The 22030-nt window shown below is 35.3% G+C and overlaps 1 protein-coding gene across 1 annotated transcript in view; it reads right to left on the reverse strand.

Annotated features, from left to right (window-relative positions):
• Positions 1-22030, reverse strand: part of AGO3 (argonaute RISC catalytic component 3) — a 127943-nt gene that overhangs the window by 39039 nt on the left and 66874 nt on the right. Inside the window, exons 6-12 of the mRNA XM_060140571.1 lie at positions 19031-19165; positions 14773-14860; positions 14500-14647; positions 13953-14072; positions 11084-11206; positions 10618-10751; positions 7256-7440 (exon numbers count right to left, since the gene is read on the reverse strand). Coding sequence (XP_059996554.1) covers positions 7256-7440; positions 10618-10751; positions 11084-11206; positions 13953-14072; positions 14500-14647; positions 14773-14860; positions 19031-19165 — 933 coding nt within the window. The remainder of the gene's footprint in view (positions 1-7255; positions 7441-10617; positions 10752-11083; positions 11207-13952; positions 14073-14499; positions 14648-14772; positions 14861-19030; positions 19166-22030) is intronic.

Consider the following 22030-nt stretch of genomic DNA (forward strand, 5'->3'; position numbering starts at 1 on the left):
AAAAAAGTATAATTGATGTAAGAGAGAAAATGGAATAATATAAAATGCTCATTTAAAACCATAAAAAGGAGGGGCTTCCCTGGTGGCGCAGTGGTTAAGAATCTGCCTGCCAATGCAGGGGACATGGGTTTAAGCCCTGGTCCAGGAAGATCCCACAAGTCGCGGAGCAACAAAGCCTGTGCGCCACAACTGCTGGGCCTGCACTCTAGAGCCTGCGAGCCACAACTACTGAGCCTGCGTGCTACAACTACTGAAGCCTGCGCGCCTAGAGCCTGTGCTCCGCAACAAGAGAAGCCACCGCAATGAGAAGCCCGCGCACCGCAACAAAGAGTATCCCCGCTTGCCACAACTAGAGAAAGCCCACGTGCAGCAACGAAGACCCAATGCAGCCAAAAATAGATAAATTTATTTTAAAAAAAACATAAAATGGAGAAAAAGAGGGGAAGATAAAATATAAGACCCAGGGACTTCCTTGGTGGCACAGTGGTTAAGACTCCACGCTCCCAATGCAGGGGGCCTGGGTTCGATCCCTGGTCAGGGAACTAGATCCCACTCGCATGCTGCAACTAAGAATTCACATGCCACAACTAAGGAGCCTGAGTGCCACAACTAAGGAGCCTGCCTGCTGCAACTAAGACCCACCGCAACCAAAAAAAAAAAAAGACCCAAACTACATGTTGCCTACAAGAAACCAATTCTAAAATAAAGTGATACAGAAAGATATACCATGCTAACACCAAGAAAAAGAAAACTGAAGTTGCTGTATTTTTTCACACAAAGTAGATTTCAGAACGAGGAAGATTAACAGGGATAAAGAGGGGTATTACATAATAATAAAAGTGTCAATTCTTCAAGAAGACAGGACAATCTTTAACATGTATGCAGCTAAGAAAAGAATGCCAAAACAAGTGAGGCAAAAACTGATAGAATTGCAAGGAGAAACAAACAAATCCACTATTATAGTGGAGACTTCAATGTACTTTCATCAGTAATTGACAGATCCAGCAGGCAGAAGATAAGTGTATATTCAATAGCTGACTTGAACAGTACCATCAATCAACTGATTCTAAGAGTCATTTATAAAATACTTCATTCAATAACAGCAGAATACACATTCTTCTCAAGCTCACATGTAACATTCATTAAGGAAGACCACATTATGGTCCTAAAACACACTTTAACAAATTTGAAAGAACAGAAATCATACAAAGTATGGTCCCAGACCACAGTGGAATTAAACTAGAAATCAATAATGGAAAGATAGCCAGGAAATCCCAAAATATCTATATATTAAACAATATAATTCTATGAGACATGGATTAAAGAAAAAGTCTTGAGAAATTTAAAAATATTTTAAACTAAATGAAAATGAAATACAACTTACCAAAATTAGTGTGATGCACAGTACTTAAGAGATAAATTTATGGCACTGAATGCAGAGAAGAAAGATCTAAAATCAATAATCTATGTTTCTACCTTAGAACGATAAAGAAGAACAATATAGGCCTAGAACAAGCAGAAGGAAAAAAATCTTAATTAGAGCAGAAATCAATGAAATTGAAAATAAGAAATCAACAGAGGAAAATGAAGGAAACCAAAAAGCTAGTTCTCTGAAAAGTTCAAAGAAATTCATTAACCTCTAGCCAGACTAATCAAGAATAAAACAGACAACACAAATTATTAATATCAGAAATGAAAAAAGGGTCATTGGCCCCAAGGACATTTAAAGGATAATAAAAGAATATTATGAAAAACTTTAGGCCCACAAATTTGTTAACTTACATGAAGTGGACCAGTTCCTTGAATGACACTACCAAATCTCACACAGAAGAAATAGATAATCTGAATAGGTGTGTACCTATTAAAAAAACTGAATCAATAATTAACAACTTTCCAAAAAAAGAAAGTACCAGGCCCAGATGGTTTCACTGGCGAATTCTACCAAACATTCAAGGAACAAATGAAACCAATTCTCTGCAATCTCTTCCAGAAAACAGAAGCAGAGGAAATACTCATGATTCTGAGGCCAAAATACCCTAATACCCAAACCAGAAAAAGACATTACAAGAAAGGAAAACTACAGATCAATATCTCTCATGAACACAGATGCAAAATCTTCAACAAAATATTAGCAAATTGAATCCAACAATGTGTAAGAATTATATACCATCCCCAAGTGGGATTTATCCCAGGCACGCAAGGCTGGGTTCAACATTTCAAAAATCAATTAAAGTAATTAATCACATTAAGAGAAAAAAAAGAAGAAAAATCATATGATCATATATCAACAGATGCAGAAAAGGACATTTTGCAAACTCGATCATCCATTCATAATAAAAACTCTCAGCAAAACTAGGACTGGAGGGCTTCCCTGGTGGCGCAGTGGCTGAGAGTCCACCTGCCGATGCAGGGGACACGGGTTCGTGCCCCGGTACGGGAAGATCCCACATGCCGCGGAGCGGCTAGGTCCGTGAGCCATGGCCGCTGAGCCTGCGCGTCCGGAGCCTGTGCTCCGCAACGAGAGAGGCCACAAGAGTGAGAGGCCCGCATACCGCAAAAAACCCCAACGAAACAAACAAAAAAACCTAGGACTGGAGGGGAACTTCCTCAACTTGATAAATAACAATTATAGAAAGCTTATAGCTAACATCATGTTTACTGCTGAGAAACTAGATGTTTTCCCCCTAAAGTCAGAAACAATGCAAGAATGTCTCCTCTCACCACTGCTATTCAACATCGTATTGGAATTCCTAGCTAACACAAGGAAAAGGATATAAAAGTATACGGACTGGGAAGGAAAAAAATAAAACTGTCTTTGTTCATAGAGAACATGACTGCCTATGCAGAAAACCCCCCAAAATTGACAAAAGCTTCCTGGAACTAATAAGTGACTATAGCAAGGTTTCAGGATACAAAATAAATATACAAAAATCACCTGTATTCCTAAATACTAAAAATGAACTAGAATTTAAAATTAAAAACACAATACCATTTATAGTAGAAAAAGAAAAAAACAATATACTTAGATATAAATCTAAATGAGGAAAACTATAAAACTCTGATAAAAGAAATCAAAGAAGCTCTGAACAAAGAGATATTCCATGTTCAAGGATAGAAGACTTAACATTAAGATGTCAATTCTTCCCAGCTTGATCTATAGATTCAATGTAATCCCAACAAAAGTCTCAGCAAGTTATTTTGTGATATTGACAAACTGATTCTAAAGTTTATATAGATAGGCAAAAGACCTATTAGCTAATACAACAGGGAAGAAGAAGAACAAAGTCAGAGAACTGACATTATCTGACTTCAAGACTTATCACAAAGCTAAATTAATCAAGACAGTGTGGTTTTAGCAAATGAATGGACAGACAGACCAATGAAACAAAATAGAGTCCAGAAATAGACTGACACAAATATAGTCAATCATTCACAGAGTAGCAAAGGCAATTTCATGGAGAAAGATAATCTTTCCAACAAATGGTGCTGAAACAATTGGAATCCACATGCAAAAAAAGAAAAAAAAAATCTAGATACAGACCTTACACCTTTCACAGAAGTTAAGTCAAAATGGATTACAAACCTATATGTAAAAAAGGAAAACTATAAAACTACTAGAAGATAACACAGTATAAAAACTTAGACTATAACACCAAAAATGATCTGTGAAAGAAAAAAATTGATGACTTTATTAAAATTTGGACTTCATTAAAATTTAAAACTTGTGCTCTATGAAAGACACTTAAGACAAGGGCTTCCCTGGTGGCACAGTGGTTGAGAGTCTGCCTGCTGATGCAGGGGACGCGGGTTCGTGCCCCGGTCCGGGAAGATCCCACATGCCGCGGAGCGGCTAGGCCCATAAGCCATGGCCACTGAGCCTGCGCGTCCAGAGCCTGTGCTCCACAACGGGAGAGGCCACAGCAGTGAGAGGCCCGCGTACCGCAAAAAAAAAAGACAAGCCACAGCCTAGGAGAAAATTATCTGCAAAATAGGTATCTGATAAAAAACCTGTATCCAAACATACAAAGAACTCTTAAAACTGAACAATAAGAAAACAAACACATCAATTAAAAAATGAGCAAAAGATTGGAACAGACATTTCATCAAAGCTATACAGATGGCAAATAAGCACATGAAAAGGTGCTCTCTCTCTCTCCCTCTCTCTCTTTCTCTCTCTCTATTTTTTTTTTGCCAAGCTGCACAGTTATGCAGGATCTCAGTTCCCCAACTAGGGATTGAACCCGTGCCCTCTGCAGTGGAAGCGCAGAGCCTTAACCACTGGACTGCCAGGGAAGTCCAGTGCTCAATATTGTGTTATTAACGAACTGCAAATTAAAATTACAATAAAATACTACTACATGCCTATTAGAATTGCTAAAATCCAAAAAACTGACAATACCAAATGCTGAGGAGGATGTAGAGCAATAGGCACTCTCATTCACTGCTGATGGGAATACAAAATGGTACAGTCACTTTTTGGCAGTCTTATCATTTGATACAGCAGTTGTGCTCCTGGTTATGTACCAAACTGAGTTAGAAACTTATATCCACACAAAAACCTGCACATGCATGTTTGAGCAGTATTATTCATAAATGCCCAAAACTGGAAGCAATCAAGATGACCCTCAACAGGTACATGTATAACAAACTGTAGTACAACCACACAATGCAATATTAAATATTATTCAGCATTAAAAAGAAATGGCTTTATCAAACCACAAAAAGACATGGTGGAATCTTAAATATTGCTAACTGCAAGTGGCCAATCAGAAAAGGGGACATACCATATGACTCCAACTATATAACATTTTAGAAAAGGTAAAACTGTAGAGACATAAAAAGCCCAGTGGTTATCAGGGGTTTGAGGAGATGGAGGGAGAGATGAATAAGTGGAGCACAGGGGATTTTTAGAGCAGTGAAACTATTCTTTGATACTGTCCTGGTAGATACGTGACATTATGGATTTGTCAAAACCCATAGACCTGTACACATAAAGAGTAAACTTTAATGTAAACTGTGGACAATATGTTAATAATAATTTATCAATACTGGTTCATTAAATGTACCACTCTAATACAAAATGTTAAAAATAGGGAAAACTGGGGCTTCCCTGGTGGCACAGTGGTTGAGAGTCCGCCTGCTGATGCAGGGGACATGGGTTTGTGCCCCGGTCCGGGAAGATCCCACATGCCGCGGAGTGACTAGGCCCGTGAGCCATGGCCGCTGAGCCTGCGCGTCCGGAGCCTGTGCTCCGCAATGGGAGAGGCCGCAACAGTGAGAGGCCCGTGTACCGCAAAAAAAAAAAAAAAAAAGGGAAATCTGTGTACAGGGGAAGGAAGGCATATAGGAACTCTCTATACTATCTGCTCAATTTTTCTGTAAATCTAAAACTGTTCTAAAAAATAAAATCTATTAATTAGAAAAATTACTCACTGAATCACTGAGGGAAGCAGTGTAGAAAATGCACTGAAAGTGAATTAGAGGGAATGAAGGCAAGAATATCAGCTTGGAGGCTATGGTAATATCAACTTTCTCTCCCATCAACAGTGTATGAGAATGTACATTTATTCATGCCTTTGCCAAAAATGGGTATTATCATTGTTGGTGAAAAATAATTTGTTCTAGTTCATATTTCTTTAATGACTAATGAGGCTCAGCATCTTTGCATTGATAATTGACCATTTGCATTTCTTTTTTATGTCCTTTGTCTTTTTCAGTTGTTTGTTCTTACCTTGATTTACAAATTCTTTGAGTTTAACACCTTCTGTATTTTATCACAACTTAAAAAATATCTTTCAAATTTTATAACCATTATTTTTAATCACTGCATATTATTTCACCAACATACAACTTACTGTTTAAAACCAGTTCTTAGTAGTTTTTCAGTGTCATAGATATCATTATGAAAATTTTGTACATAGAGATTTTTCTACATTATGAATTCTTTTCTTTGAACATATTTTTGGAATGGGAAATACTGAGCTGTTGACTGCAAGCACATTTTTATACTTTCGATGAAAGGATATTATCAATTTATACTGTCATCAGCAATATATTAAAATACTAGATTCACTGCATACTCACAATCACTGGGTAGTACAGTATTTAAATATATTTGCTAATTTAGTAGCATAAAAATTTTCCTTTTATTAATTTGTACTTTTCTTTATTGGTGAAAACCAACATTTTCTCAAATATTTACTTGTTTTTTCTTGAGAAATTTTGGTTTATATTCTTTGCTCATTAATGTAGGAGAATATAAAAATTTTTTCCTTTGAATGCAATAACAGATCCATATGGATATTTTAACTAATAATAAACTAGCCCTTTGCTGTCTCCATTTGCTGCAAATATTTTTCACGTTCTATGGTTTCCTTTTAATTTTAGACACCTGTGATGTATGGAAAATTTAATTTTCATGCAGTCAAATCTAACAAATTTTCTTATGTGAATTCTATCATTTTAAGCTTAAATAATTATACTCCATTCAGTAGTTTGAAAATTATACTTTCTTTGTGTTTTTCCATGTTTCAATGATTTATACTTAACATATTAATCTCATACACTTTAACTTGTTTACAATAATAATAGCTAACATTTATTGAGCATTCACTGTATGACAGGTGCTATCATAGACCCAGTTTACATATGTAAATTTATTTAATCCTTACAGCTACCTTCTACGGGTTAGGTATTTGTAGTATCCTAATTTCATAGATGAAGAAACTCAGGCTTTGTGTGGTTAAGTAATTCAGGTAGTATCACACAGGTAGTATACCTGGCAAAACCTGGGTATTAAGCAGCACAGTCTGACTCCAGAGCCTGTGCTTTTAACTGCTACATTATACTGATACTCAAGTTATCTCAATGACATTTTTAATAAATAATTCTTCCCTTAATCATTGTTTTGTAATGCTTCCTTTACTGAAATTCTTTTCACAGGGTCTCAGACTATTTAGTTTGCTCTCCAGATTTGTCTTTTTATAGTAACAATACATGGTTTTAAATACTATAGCTATAAAATATATTTTAATGTTTGATAGTTTTAGGATATGTGTTAGCATAATTCTAAAAGGAATATTTTTTTCTTGGCCGTGCCGTGTGGTAAGCAGGATCTTAGATCCCCAACCAGGGATTGAACGCATACCCTCTGCACTGGGAGCGCAGAGTCTTAACCACTGGACTTCCAGTTTAAGTCCCTAAAAGGAAGACTGAGTACTTGAGGAAAAATGCAATCTTAATACAATATCCTTACCATACACTGGTGTCTTCCCTGGCAGGATGACAATAATGAGCTGTAGCCCAGAGTACGTGTTCTTGAGATGCCGGAACATGGGCTCCACGCTGTCTGCCCCCTGTGCGTATTTGCAGAAGCAAGGCTGGCCCTGGATGGGCATCCCTGCATCTTTAGAAATCTTACGCAGCTGGTCCGTGAAACCCCTAGAAGGAGAAATCACTAAAAATAAAACCTTTGTCTAGTCAGCAACACCTACAAATTAGTAATAGAAAGTTTGAGAAGGGAATGGAGAATGAAGCAAAGATTTGTGTGCTACATATAAGAAGAGGTGACCAGACTACTGATGTTAAGGGCAATGGTTGGTCAGTAATCTATTTGGCAAACTAAGCACACTACTGTACAGTTATGTGGCATTTTGTAGTTCACAAAGGACATTAGTAATAGAGTGTGCTGGTTAAGAGCTCAGCTCTACAGGTTCCAGTTCTAGTTCTGTTACTTACTAGCTATGGAATTTTAGGCAATTTTTTTCAGTTTCTCTCATCTGTAAAACGACCACTTTCTATATAGGGTTGGTGTGAAGATTAAATGAGATAATACATGTGAAGCACTTAGCACACTCATACATTTTCTAATTTGATCCTGACAAGATTCATAAGAAAGTGGTAGGTAAAGTATTACTGCCATTTTATAAATCAGGAAACAGTTTCAGGGACATTAAGTATTTGACCAAGGTCAAATGCTTATTAGACAAATGGCAAGAGTAAGAACTATGACCTAGTGCAGAATTTCTTTCTACAATAATACCTATCTGACACTTAGGATAGCAGGAAAGATTCTGTCCTCAGAAAAGATTAAAAAAAACAAGAAAACATTTAGAAAGAAATGAGGCAGACAGCACTTTAATGTACTTTTATCCACACTGAAAAAACAAAAGATTAATAATTTCTTATTTAAACAAAATTCTGCACTTAGCCTAGGATAAATAAGTAATAATGTTGGGATTTAACAATCATTTTACTTGTTTTTAAAACAAATACGGTCCTACGTCAAGGATCTGAGTGATCTTTGCTCAAAAACACTAATTCCCTCAGGACAGAGATGGAGTTTGTAGGAATTCCCTTCTCCTTTTCCTTATTAGTATTTAATTCAAGAAAGTATGAAGTTGAATATTTTCAGTTAGCCTGAACAAGAGCCATAAGCCCAATGACTATGAGACTTCTATCAAGCCATGAATAAAAAATGTAAAATGAAAAGAATATCTCGAAGCTTGAAAAACAGTTGGAGGTGTTTTCTTTGGTCTCTGGAGGTCAAGTAAGATAATAGCAGCATTCTCCTTAACTGTCCTCATGACACTTTACTTGAAAGCCAGGGGATAAAAACTATACTAAAAGGGCTTCCCTGGTGGCGCAGTGGTTGAGAGTCCGCCTGCCGATGCAGGAGATACGGGTTCGTGCCCCGGTCCGGGAAGATCCCACATGCCGTGGAGCGGCTGGGCCCGTGAGCCATGGCCGCTGAGCCTGCGCGTCCGGAGCCTGTGCTCTGCCACGGGAGAGGCCACAACAGTGAGAGGCCCGCGTACCGCAAAAAAAAAAAAAAAAAAAAAAAAACTATACTAAAAAAAATATACTAAGTGAACCTTAAGACATAAGATTTGGAGCTAATAAAAAGAAGTGAACAGAAGTAAATAGAAAATAATTTTTCTCACATGAAGGAGGCAAATTCTGAATTAACCTGGGGTAAACTGGTCTCTATGTCACTCAAGAACTATTCATTATGGGCATATTTTATAGGATCTGTTAGTGGAGACTTAAATTAGACCATAATCATTTTCTTAGGGAAATTAGATTCCAGAGGGGAGACAAGAAACTTACACAGAAAATTATAATATAATTCTATTTTATACAGGAAGTGACAAGTACAAATGGAGAGGATATTGATAAACTACTATGTTTACTACTATGGATTATTTCCAGCATCACAAATCACAGAAGACTGGCTATTATTTAGAAATGTAGAGATAGGAAGGAGGCATTTTCAGTAAAGAGCAGAATGAGTGGAAATGGAAAAAAATACCAGACAGTTAGAGGGCATACAGTACTCAGTTTCTTTGTCCAGAATATATGAAAATGGAGAAAGGACTTAAGAGGCAAATGAAAATTTTTAAACGTTATATGATTTTTAATGTTATTCTTTATCAAAGACAAACCTAAAAGTTTTAGAGCGGAGGTACTCACAAGTGGAGCTGGTGCTCTTTTCACAGTAGCACAACTCCTCAAACAAGAGTAACAGCAGAAGCCCTTGAGACTGCCAATGCCCCAAAGATTAGAGAGTCCCAAAGGAGATGGTGTAGAGGAGAAATGAAGCCAAAGTGATAAAAAGAAAGCAGGAAGGCAAGAATGGAGAGAATGTCAGGAAGGTAGTCAATTGTATCTAATGCTGCACAAATTTTGAGGAAAAATAATGGCTGAGAGGAGACCATTAGAATTGATAAGCACAAAGATACTGAAGTTCTTCCAGTAACCAGTTTCAGCAGACCAGTAAGATTTCAAGGAAGGAGAGAGAATGGAAGCCTGGAAGCCTTAAATCAGGTAAAATGAGAAATGAAGGGCTTCCCTGGTGGTGCCCTGGTTGAGAGTCCCGCCTGCCAATGCAGGGGACACAGGTTCGTGCCCCGGTCTGGGAGGATCCCACATGCCGCAGAGCGGCTAGGCCCGTGAGCCATGGTCACTAAGCCTGTGTGTCCGGAGACTGTGCTCCGCAACGGGAGAGGCCACAACGGTGAGAGGCCTGCATACCGCAAAAAAAAAAAAGAAGATTTTGTGTTTGTTTTAAATTTAAACAGAAGATTGTTGAGGGAAAGAATCTGGAGAAGAGGAAAAGTAGTGGAGATGCAGGTCAAATTTTGGAAAGTAAGGAAGTGAAAATGAGAAATTAAATGACTCTTTCAAAGAACTCAATTGAGAAATAAGGATGTTATTTAATCCTCATTCAGTAAATAGGTACTATTATCTCTATTTTTAAAAGGTGAAAAGTGAAGCATAATGAGATTAAATAAATTATCCATGGTAGTAAGACTAGGAAGTGGCAAACCTGAGAATTATATCTAATCTGTTCGCCATCAAAAGCCAATGGTACTCCTGCTATACCACATAAGCTAGTCCATTAGGATGCTTGTAAGAATGAATCAGTGACTTAGATATGACCAACAAATTCAGGAATCTTCATCAAAGTAACGAGAAGAAACATTTTTAAAGGTTCAGTGATTAAATATACTTCATACTGAGGCAACACTGGTTAGAATATTAGCTGAGTAATTTAAAACTGAAATACAAAATTTAAAAACAAAATGGTCCCAAAGTGAAACTAATGACAAGCCTTACTTCAATATTTCTTCTCTGCACTGCCTCTGTGTGGCAAAACAAGCTATAGCCCACATTTTGATTTCAACTCCTGTGTGGAACTGTTTCCCTCGCATGTCCCATACTCCATGGCTTGGTGTTGCTACTGTCCGATTCTACAGAGAAAGAGAAATAATAAGGCAAAAATGAACAAACATTTAATATATAACTTATTGGAATGAGCTGAAAATAAGCATTTCAAATTGCTGAACTGATATATATCTGATATTCTACATGGAACAGGCTGTTCTAAATCAATATTTTATATTTTTATCATAGAAAAACAAAAGTTCTACTAAGTTCAAGCAAAGACACTGATCTTGAAACAAACAAAAAAAATTGTTGGAACAATAAAACACTTTTTAAATTCCAGACTTAGCTAGGAAGCCCTTCTCTCCATACACAGAAACTGTATGATTATAATTTAAAAACTATCAAGAGGTTTTACCCGGCCACCATACTGGAGCATAGGTGCTGGAAGTACGCGTCCGGTTACGTGGGCCATTTCATCCCGAACTTTAAATTGAAACTCCTGAACAAATGGATCTGTTTCATAATTTGCACTTCTTACCTAACAACAGAAAAAGTTTGTAGTTACTTTCAAAATTCCCCCAAATTCCCTGCTTTAGAACCCTCTAACTTTTTTTCTTCACTGTGTCAACAATGTTTTATAATACTGACAGGTGTAGATAATGGTACCCTCACTATAGAGCAGAGAATCTTAACTTGGGGACCACAGATCATGAGTGGACTGTAGGAAGTCTGTGAAACTCCTGATAATTTACAGAACATTTAAATGTATTAGGTTGCATAATAAGAAATTTCAACTATTTATGACTCATGAAAATTGTAACTTTATATGATTAAGCCTCATATACTTTGGGAGGGTGGTTGAGAGACTGCAAGAGAAATATAAGGTTCAAAAAGTTCGTATGGGTTTTCCCCTAATATCTTATGGAAAAACCCGAATGAACTTTTTGGCCAACCCAATACCTGACCTAAAAATGGTTAATTACTTCTAATTAGAGGATCTGGATATATACTATTGAAATTTATTTTATGTAGATCTCGACAGCAAATATCAATAATCCTAAGGCTTTCTTTCCTAACTGATTACAAGTTATACAAAATCTCCTTGAATATTTTCAGATAAAACACAGCACATTATAAAATTTACTTAAGAGATACACTTGAGACAGAAAAGAAAGCCAGTATGAGACACAGATTATAATTTTTATGTAATATACCAAAATGTGCAAAGATAAAGAATTTATTGTAATTCACTGTAGACTTGAATCTCAAAAGTGTAATTCATGCTCATAGTGTGCTATAATGCGTTTTCCAAAACATATTTACTTAGTCTCAGAATAAAGGTCAAACAAGGTTACAAAAAAACGCAATGCTCAATTCTTTGAGTAACACTCTATTAAAAAACACTATATAGGGCTTCCCTGGTGGCACAGTGGTTGGGAGTCCACCTGCCGATGCAGAGGACATGGATTCGTGCCCTGGTCCGGGAAGATCCCACATGCCGCAGAGTGGCTGGGCCCGTGAGCCATGGCCACTGAGCCTGCGCGTCCGGAGCCTGTGCTCCGCAACTGGAGAGGCCACAACAGTGAGAGGCCCGCGTACCACCAAAAACAAAAACAAAAAACACTATATAATCTAAGTATGTAAAAAGAATCTCCCCACAATGTGCAGGAAAATTTGTTTTCTAAATTAGGCATCTAATTAATGCATCTAACTAATGTATCTTTTCTTCAAGCTTAAATGCCATTTTTTTTCTGTAAGGTTACAAACAATAACAACAACTACTATTTACCAGGAGTTGGTAGGTGATGTGCTTGTGCTAAATGTTTTATAATTAATTTTCACAATAACCTATGACTATAAAGTCTTTTATAATCTTTATTTTACAGAGGATAAAATTAAATCTCAACAGTTAAATGATTGGCCTAAAACCATATAGCTAAGCAAGTGATATATAATTTGAAACCATGTACATTCTGATTCGAGTTCCTACTCTCAATCACTGCACCAGCCTACCAGATGCTATAATTATAATAATACAATAATGGTAACAGTAAGTGAGTAAAGAAGTTAGACTTTGAACCCAGAGCTGTTAGATTCCAAAACCTGTGCTTTCAATCACTGTACAATATCATCTCTCTGAACAGAAAAGCTGTAATAAATGAGGTAGAACTAGTTATTGAGATTTTATATTGATAGTGAGAGGTTCTAGTCTCTTAAAGGTTTTAAAATTTTGTCATAGTAGATCAGAGAAAAATCCATGATGAGAGTCAGCCTGTATTTTCCTAATTAAATATCATGTAATAACTTACTCTTTACAAACTATATTGGAAAACAAGGTCTTCTTTTTTTTTTTTGGTAATTGCCTTACAAAATGAAAGAGCCAATTCTGTAACCCTTTTCCAACAATCTCTAAAACTGCTTTTGAAAGTGTTATTAAGTTGTTTTGGGTAATGTTCTGATTTCTAGATTTTTTTCTCTTCACTTGGGCAATTTACATGGTATTCAAGAAGAGAGTAAGATAAGATCCAGTTGCCTTCATTTTTCATTTTGCCTTAATTCCGTCAGTTTTTTTTTTTTTTTTTGCGGTACGTGGGCTTCTCACTGTCGTGGCTTCTCCCGTTGCAGAGCACAGGCTCCGGACGCGCAGGCCCAGCGGCCATGGCTCACGGGCCCAGCCGCTCCGCGGCCATGTGGGATCTTCCCAGACCGGGGCACGAACCCGCGTCCCCTGCATCGGCAGGCGGACTCTCAACCACTGTGCCACCAGGGAAGCCCCGTCAGTTTTAAAAGTAGTATTGATGTCTCTTTTCTCCCCATTTAGAACAAGGAGACAGCTTAGAGATCCCATACGGCTGGAGCTGTCTTATATTTCTTTATTCATCCTGTACGGTTACCAGTGTTTACAATGGAGCTAAGCCATCCTACTTTGTGTGTTAAGACTCTCACCATTGCTAGTCATAAAACTTTGACTTTTCTTCCTTTTCTCTTCCTCTTTTAGGTGGAAGGTAAGGAAGGTCCAGTTTGCTAAACTGAAACATTAGTTCTGAGAGTATCTGTTCTGAATCTAATTAAAGAGCTTGGGGTTAAATTAGAAGGATCTAGTCTAACCCTTTTCATAGAACCCACTAAGATTCACCCCTAGAATACCACTAGATTACTTTCATAATCTCTTTTAATTCTGACAGCCCATGAAATGGTAATAAGGTATCAGTTGATAAGGACATGGTTCTTTAGAGCTCACCCTCATATGTTTTTAATTTTCATTTCTAGGGTTAAGTACTAACCAATCTGCTAATTTCCTCTTGTCTATCTGGTGCAGATCTTGCTGTTGCTTTGATCATAGTGGAGGTTTGATTGTCCGTTAGCTTCTTGATACATCGTTGCCCTGCCACAATATTACAGACCTACAAATGGAAAAAAGTTTTGTACTAGATATATACATCTTTCTTAAAATTCTGAGTGCCAATTACATGTGAGATTAAATTTTAATATCTACTCCATTAAACCACTTCTGTTTAATATCATGTTAAGTAAAAAAGCAGTAAACAATACTGCTTTACAGTATGATTATAATTAGGTAAAATATACACTGCATAAAAAGGCTGAAAAGAAGTGTACCAAAATGCTAACAGTGGTTACATTTAGAGTGGTAGGACTGTGGATGAATTTTTTCCCATATTATTTTATAGCTGAAAATTTAGAATAAAAGGAAATTTAAAAACAGTTCAGTCTCCAAAATAAATGTGAGAGTATGAAGTAAGTTATAGGTCATTAAAAACCCCAACAGAACGATGAATAAGAGGATATTAATAAGCAGCCTAAACACATTACTTCTAGTGGCAGATAGGTATGTTTCTGCTCCTGCCCCACTTGCAGACAGGGAAGGTGTGGGTACTTCAGCTGAAGAGTATACTTTTCTCTGAAATACTGTGCTACTGTTCTCTCCACAGTTTGGCCATTTTCTAACTGTAAAGGAAAGCTGGAAAAAAAAAATTACACATTAACAACTCTTATCTCATTATGAGCCAGCAAAACTCCCAATCTACTAACTAGAGCAAGCTGCCTCACATCATCTCTGCTCTGACAAACACCAGCTTTTCTTACGTTTGATGACTGGCAGGCCTTCTTGTTACATTACAAACACGGTATTTCCGTCTCATTGTTCCACAATGAGTCACTTCAACCTTCAGACCTGTTCCCAACAAGAAAAACTGAGGTTATAGAACTGTCACATGTAAAATATTTATAACTATAAAGCCTCTTCACTACTATAAAAACTCAAATTCTAAATAGAAAATCTGTGATACAGGCAATGTGATATTAGCAAAGGATTTTATATATAACATTGTTAACAACGGTTACAATCATGATAGACCTAACTCCAAACCTTTTCCCTATTCTATCAAGCTATTAAAAAATAGTATAAAATTTGCAAAGCCTGTATATCAAGGGATAAAGTTCTCCATTAATTAAAAACCCTGCTTATAATGCAGGTTTTTATGCTGGTTGAGGGAAGGAGCAAAGGGAGTTATGATAATTCTCAAGATATTCTATAACCTTCAAAGTATGTGATATCTGATTTGCCCAGTAATCACATACTGACTGAAGATCATAATTTCATATAGCTGAAGAAGAAAGTCCTTCAAAGATTTTTAATGCAGGAAGGAAAAAAAAAAAAATCCCAGGCCCTTTTAACAGAAGTGGAGTGACAATTTCGCTGAAGGATAATATAGTGATACAGTTCTTTTACTACTATTAGAAAGCAAATGCAACCAAAATAATTCCTAGAACAGGCAATCCAGACCGTCTTATGGAATCAATGATCTCTTTGAGAATCTGATGAAAGCAATAAATTCTCAGAAAAATGCAACATACACTTAATTTAGCATATGATTTTAGATGTTTGTGGATCTGTACGTCCATTTGTGGACCCTAGGGGTTTGCAGATCCTAGGCCTGCTTTAGAAAGTGAAGCTGTGGGCTTTTAAAACACTGGCTGAAATTCTTTGGGATGAATTTTCCCGTGCAGTGGTGTACAAAAGAATTTTCTGAGATGATGGATTGTTCTACATCTGTGCTAAAATCACCAGCAATATGTTACTGCACACATGAAATGTGGCTAGTGTGACTAAAAAACTAAAATTTTAATTTAACTTTAATAAATTAAAATTTAAATAACTACATGTGGCTAGTGGATACTCTTGGAGCTACCTAGAGAAGAGTTAACAAACAGATACAGTGGCTACTGGTCACAGATAAGCAACTCCATTTCTAAGGCCTATACTCCAAAGGAGGAAAATCTAAAAAGGGGTAGATGGAGGACAACTTTTAGTTCCCTGATAGTATTTACGGTTATACTTTTGTATTATTTTCCTTTTATATCTGTGTATCCTATAGTGCAGAGGTTCTCAACCAGAGGTGACTCTGACCTCCAGGGAAGGTTTGGTAATGTCTGCAGACATTTTTGATTGTTATGACTGGGGGTGCTACTGGCATCTAATACATGCTAGATTTTGGAATGCTTGGATCCAGGGATGCTGCTAAATTATACTGCAATGCACAGGACATCACTACCTCCCATCCCCAACCACAACAAAGAATTATCCAGCCCAAAATATCAATAGTGCCAAGGTTGAGAAACCCTGATACAGTATAACTTATTTTCGTATCTACTAACTGCAGAACCAAACACAAAGTTCAATCATAGTAATATTTTCTTATGACATATCAGCATAAATTAAGATGTTAAGTGGACACAGTGTCACTGTATCAGATTGGTATGAGGTTTTCTTAAGAACTACTCCTAATTGAATCAGTGAGAAATAGTTTTTATTAGTAACTACCTTTATAAAACTAAAATTTCAGATCAATTAGAGCATTTACTATGCCTCTATAAATAAGACTAGGAAATACTACCAAGAGAAGGCGTTTTAAGAAGGAAACACCAACATATGAAGTAAGCAAGATGTAAAAATATTGTTTAGGGGGAAAACACGATAGAAAAATTTAAAACAAATTTCTGTTATCTATACCACTTAGCAATTTGTTTTCAAATCTTCCCCTTGAATTAAAAAAAATTATCAGTAAGGTTCTACAAGCCTACTAAATAAGTTTTTATCAAAAATAAAATTGATGTAAAGCAACTATACTCCAATAAAAATTAATAAAAAAGTAAAATAAAATACTCTTACATACATATGGTACTTTTACCATAAACTTCCTCCAATATTTCTGCTATTTAACTATGATGAATTACTGCACAAAGAAACCACCCTAAAGTTACCATTAAATATTTAGGAAAAAGTTCAACTAGAACCAAATAATATTGTACTAGGAAATCTATTCATTATAGCACCCTTTGTATCACTATTTAACAAGCTTCATCAAATTCCTCATGCTAACTAAAAAATAAACCCAAATACATAATACAAAACATGTAACTTTGATTCTCTTGTGTAATTGAGGTAGGAATACATGACGTACTTTAAAGAGTCCTCTTTAAAAAAAAAAGCCTTCTTGACTCTGAATGGAGGAAAAAACCATCAGTATGTCAGTTAGATCCAACTCAGATTTTTCTACCCCAAATCTACAGTCATAGGTGCCTAAGGATTAGATCCAAATCCAGGGGTTAGCAAAAAGCTGAAATTTAAAAAAATGGACTAGATAATTCTCTGCCCAGGTCCCTCCCCAAACCCTCCATCCAACAAAAAATGTTTTTGGCTTTAATAAATCAAATATTTAACCTATAAACTTGGCTTTACCTTCACTATAACATCAACTTTATAATGCTTTCTAGTCATTTTTTCAGTCATTTCTTTGGCCCCCTGAGCAGTTGAAGTTAAGATCGAGTCCATGCTCTTCGGGCAGCAGTTGAATCCTTGTTCTGTACATCTTGTATTTTCTGTGATAGAGTGGTGATATGAGTTGATTGCATAGTTACCGCAAAATAATGTAAGTGACTTCATGATATCAGAGGTGGTAACTAAGCAGCAACTCCACTGGAAACCATGGCATTTAGATGATCACATATTAATGGTGGGTAATGCACTACCTCCCAACAATGCTAACTGTGCAGTTAATACAGATTATGAAAGGACAATGGTATGATTGCAATATAAGAATATATAACACTTTCTTATTCTGACACTTAAATAACTTGAGATAAATGGATGCCTATTTTCAAAGCAGGAAGAATTTTCCTTTAAATGTTTTATTACAATGACCATCTCTCTCCTGGTTACTAAATGGCAAAGAATAAAGGATTACTGGAGCAAGCAGGATGTATTCAACTATACTAATTGATTTGGGGAACTGAAAGATGTTCAGAGAACAAACTTCAATGCTTCATTCAAACCACAAGCTAAAAATTGCCTGTAACAAATAGGTAAAACCTTAAAATAAAACGACATAATTATTTCTGACAATTGAAGATCTAACATTTAGTTTAAATAGAATTTATACTATTCATTCTAATTAGAGAATATCTAATATCTCTTTGTGTCTAAATAATAAAGAATTAAATACAGTGGAGTCACATCTTACATGAGGATTAGGTTCTAAAGTCATGAACAAGGCAAGAATTTTACGTAATCAAAATTACTGTTGAAAAATCCCTTAAATTGCAGATAAAGTACACTATGTGTGGGTTTGCACATAAAAGTGTACATGTATATAGAAAGCAACAATTATATAAATAATAAGTATATACAAAATATAAATTTTAGGACACAATTGAAATTAATTTTTAATTTTTCTCTTTGGAAGACTATGTAGAGATGAATTTGTATTAGTAAAATATACATACAATGCAACCCACTGTATACATTTTAGCTACTAACTATAAAATAGTCAAGATCAATGGTCTACTGAATAATGTATACGAAATTACTAAGTTTCAACTCTAGAACAACACATGAAACAGGCTAGTCTCATATCCATAAATTTACAAAGGAATAAAATATTCTGCTATCATTTCAGAAAAATAAAGAAGTCATTATATTATCGATAGAATATGTTCAAAGAATGGCTCCAGTTCTGAAGTGACAATGTTTTTGGAATAAGCTTATTTTTAACAGTATCATAGAAGCGTTTTCCTAACAGATACTCTTACACCTTCAGCTAGTAAGGGAAAGTATTGACAAAAAATTAGCTAGTATCAATATTAATTCCATTACTTGGTATTTCTTTCATTGACACACTACCTAAGATGTTATGGTAATGAATTTAATGTGACATTTTATAATTAGTCCATATTTTTACCGGTGATGTTACATGAACAGATTTATATCTTAAAAAATTTCAATGAAAGTTTGTTATATTCATGTATTTTATAGTTAAGTTGTTCCAAATGCTAATTAACTCACCTTTTATCTCTTTGGTGAATTTTACCCGATGAGAATCAGTCAGAGGTCTTGGCTGCTCATCAATATTATGAATGTCAAGAACTTCACACATGAACTGAATTACAGGTTGTGCTTTGTAGAAGGCAGTGGCAGAAACTAAGAAGAAAAACACAAATAGTACAAATTAATGTTTCCTTTAAAAAACTCAAAAACTTGATCTTGGGCTCCATGATAATTAACTAATACAGAGTTAAAATTACCCTTTTATGTATACCTATATACATATAAAAATATTTCCAAAGTTAAGCTGTATCAATTTGAACTGTTTGACTGGAAGACAAGCACAACAACAGAAAAACCTAATATTACAGTTTTTATAATCTATCTCTTATCATGGGTAACTGAATCATTCCATTTCCTACTACATGTACAGAGCAGTGTTCTGGCTATGAAACAAGGTCTGTAAGGGGACAAAGAAGGCCAGAGCACCTTAAAGAAGAAAAGGTTAGGTATTATTTCTTAAACAAAGCTTTTTAAGCCACCCTAGACTGCTTATCTATTCTAGCGAGAGCTCTCCCTGTCTTGCACAGATTTGAGAAGACAATGGTATTAAATGTTACTAGTGCTAATCCAAGCTACAGGTAGTAATAGTAAGGTGTATCTGCCCAATGTTATCTAGCTACAGTCAGCAGTCTTCCAAGAGCCAACAAGTACGATTTCTTAATCTTGGGTTTTGGAACTAGAAGAGCTTCACCAATAGTTAGTAGACTACCATCACTCATTTCTTAAATACATACTTACTGACTGCTATTATGTGCTATAAAGGCACTGGGGATACAGTGAAAAGTAAAACCAAAACAGACAATAAGCTACATGCTATCATGTTATTTTTTTATTTAAAAACATGCCTATTGTGGTGCTCTTTCTCTTACTCTCCTTGGTTTAGGATTAAATGTCTTCCACAAAATGTCCCTCATCTCTGGAAGGATATTTATCAAGGCTTTAAGTAGTTATCTTAGGTAGTAAGGCTACTGTAGATATTTTTTATTTTCTTCTTTTTGACTTTATCTTTAAATCTTCATTTTTTAATAGTGAGCACATATTACTTTTTCCTTTATTACAGAAATAATACATGAGTGAAGTCTCATCCTAAAAAATTTAAACAATATAGATATCCACAGTAAAGACTTCTGGTCTCCAAGTATCTTTAAGAAGCAACCATTATTAGTACTTAGGTATGTATATATCCTATTCTTTTAATATGCACTTAGAGATAAAAATGCATATACAACTTTCTTTTTTAACATGAGATCAGATAATAAATGTTCTATGACTTCTTTTATTATTATTTTAAAAACTAACAATGTGTCTTAGAGATCTTTTTATTCTGCAGTTTGGGTGCATGGTAATTAAGTGAATATATATTCCCTTCCCCTCTTATTGAAAAGGAACACAAATGATAAAACATTAGACACACTATTCTGGCCTTTGATTTCTTTTTTCTCATTATACATCTTAGAGATAGATCTATATGTACTAATATGGAACTATATCACTCTTTTTCACAGCTGCAGGATATCTCATTGCATGGACCTACTTCATGTCCCTCATGATGGAGAGTTATGTTGGTTTTGTACTTCCATCCAAATAAACTTTAGAAATACCTCCACAATTTCAAACTAACTAAAAAAAGAGAGACTGGTAAGACTGTATTAGCATTCTGGGTATCTTATTCAAATCCACAGTACTTTAAAAAAATGTATACATTACATTCTTCTATTAAAAAATGTGAGAATGTTGTCGTACATTAAAACAAGGCTGGCAGGATACATACCAGATAAGCACATATTGCTTCTGTGTTAATTAAAAAAAAAAGTGAATAAAGGAAAATAAATACATGGTAATTAACATGCTTATTTTGTCTTTCCTTTAATCCTACAGGTAAATTTTCTTCACTGGATTATTATAATACTAGCATTCACAACTAATGTGTCCTATCTCACAGAGTTGAAACTACTAAACAAACATTATTTATCCTGTTTAACATTCTATTAATTTTCCTTAGTGTTTATCCCACTGTTCTTCTAATCATTACTGTTCACCATCTTCCCCACAGCAATGTGGGCATCTGAGGTAAAAATTAAAGTTAGTGAAGGAAAGCTCTTACAAAAGATGGGATGAAATCAGTGAGTACAGTTGAATTAGGCATGAATTTCAATCAGCAAAGATCTGCCTCTCTATCCCTTGGTTAAATCCTTAACATTTTATAAACCTACATATTTATGCATTTTTTCCTTCTTTCCCTTTCACAAATCAGCTGAGTTTAACTGAAAAAGTAATATTTACATTTAATATTTTTAAAACCTATTAACAAAATATACTAAAGGAAATAAACATACACTAAAGGAAATAAACATACAATCATTTCTACAGATAATTACCCTCAAAAAAGCATTAGATAAAACTCAGCACCATAACTAAAAGTCTCACAGTACCAGGACTAGAAAGGAGCTTCCTTAATTTGATAAAAGTTATCTACCAAAAATCTATGGTAAATTCAACTTCATTTAATAGAAAGTGCTAGCTGGCACAGGAATGCAAGCTAAGAGAAGTAAAAGGTAAAAAGATTGGAAAGGGAGAAACAAAATTATTATTCTTCACAATATGACTGTCTAGAGAGAAAAGCCAATAATCTATAGATAAATTACAGAATTAGTTCAGTAAGGTTGCTAGATTTAAGATCAACATATAAAAATAAAATTACATTCTTATACACTAGCACCCAACTTAAAATGTAATTTTAAAAAGATACCACTTAATATCACAACAAAAAAACCACAAGACACTTGAGATAAAATCTGAACAAAAGATGCATAAGACCTATAGAAGTAATAGGTATCTTTACTACTACAGAAAATCTAAATAAATGGAGTATATACCTTATTAGTATAAATTGTTTGTAAGTTAATCTGCAAATTCAAGGCAATTTCAATCAAAATACCAATAGGATATAACCCCCTT

The sequence above is a fragment of the Lagenorhynchus albirostris genome, chromosome 2, assembly GCF_949774975.1.
Source record: "Lagenorhynchus albirostris chromosome 2, mLagAlb1.1, whole genome shotgun sequence".
NCBI lineage: Eukaryota > Metazoa > Chordata > Mammalia > Artiodactyla > Delphinidae > Lagenorhynchus > Lagenorhynchus albirostris.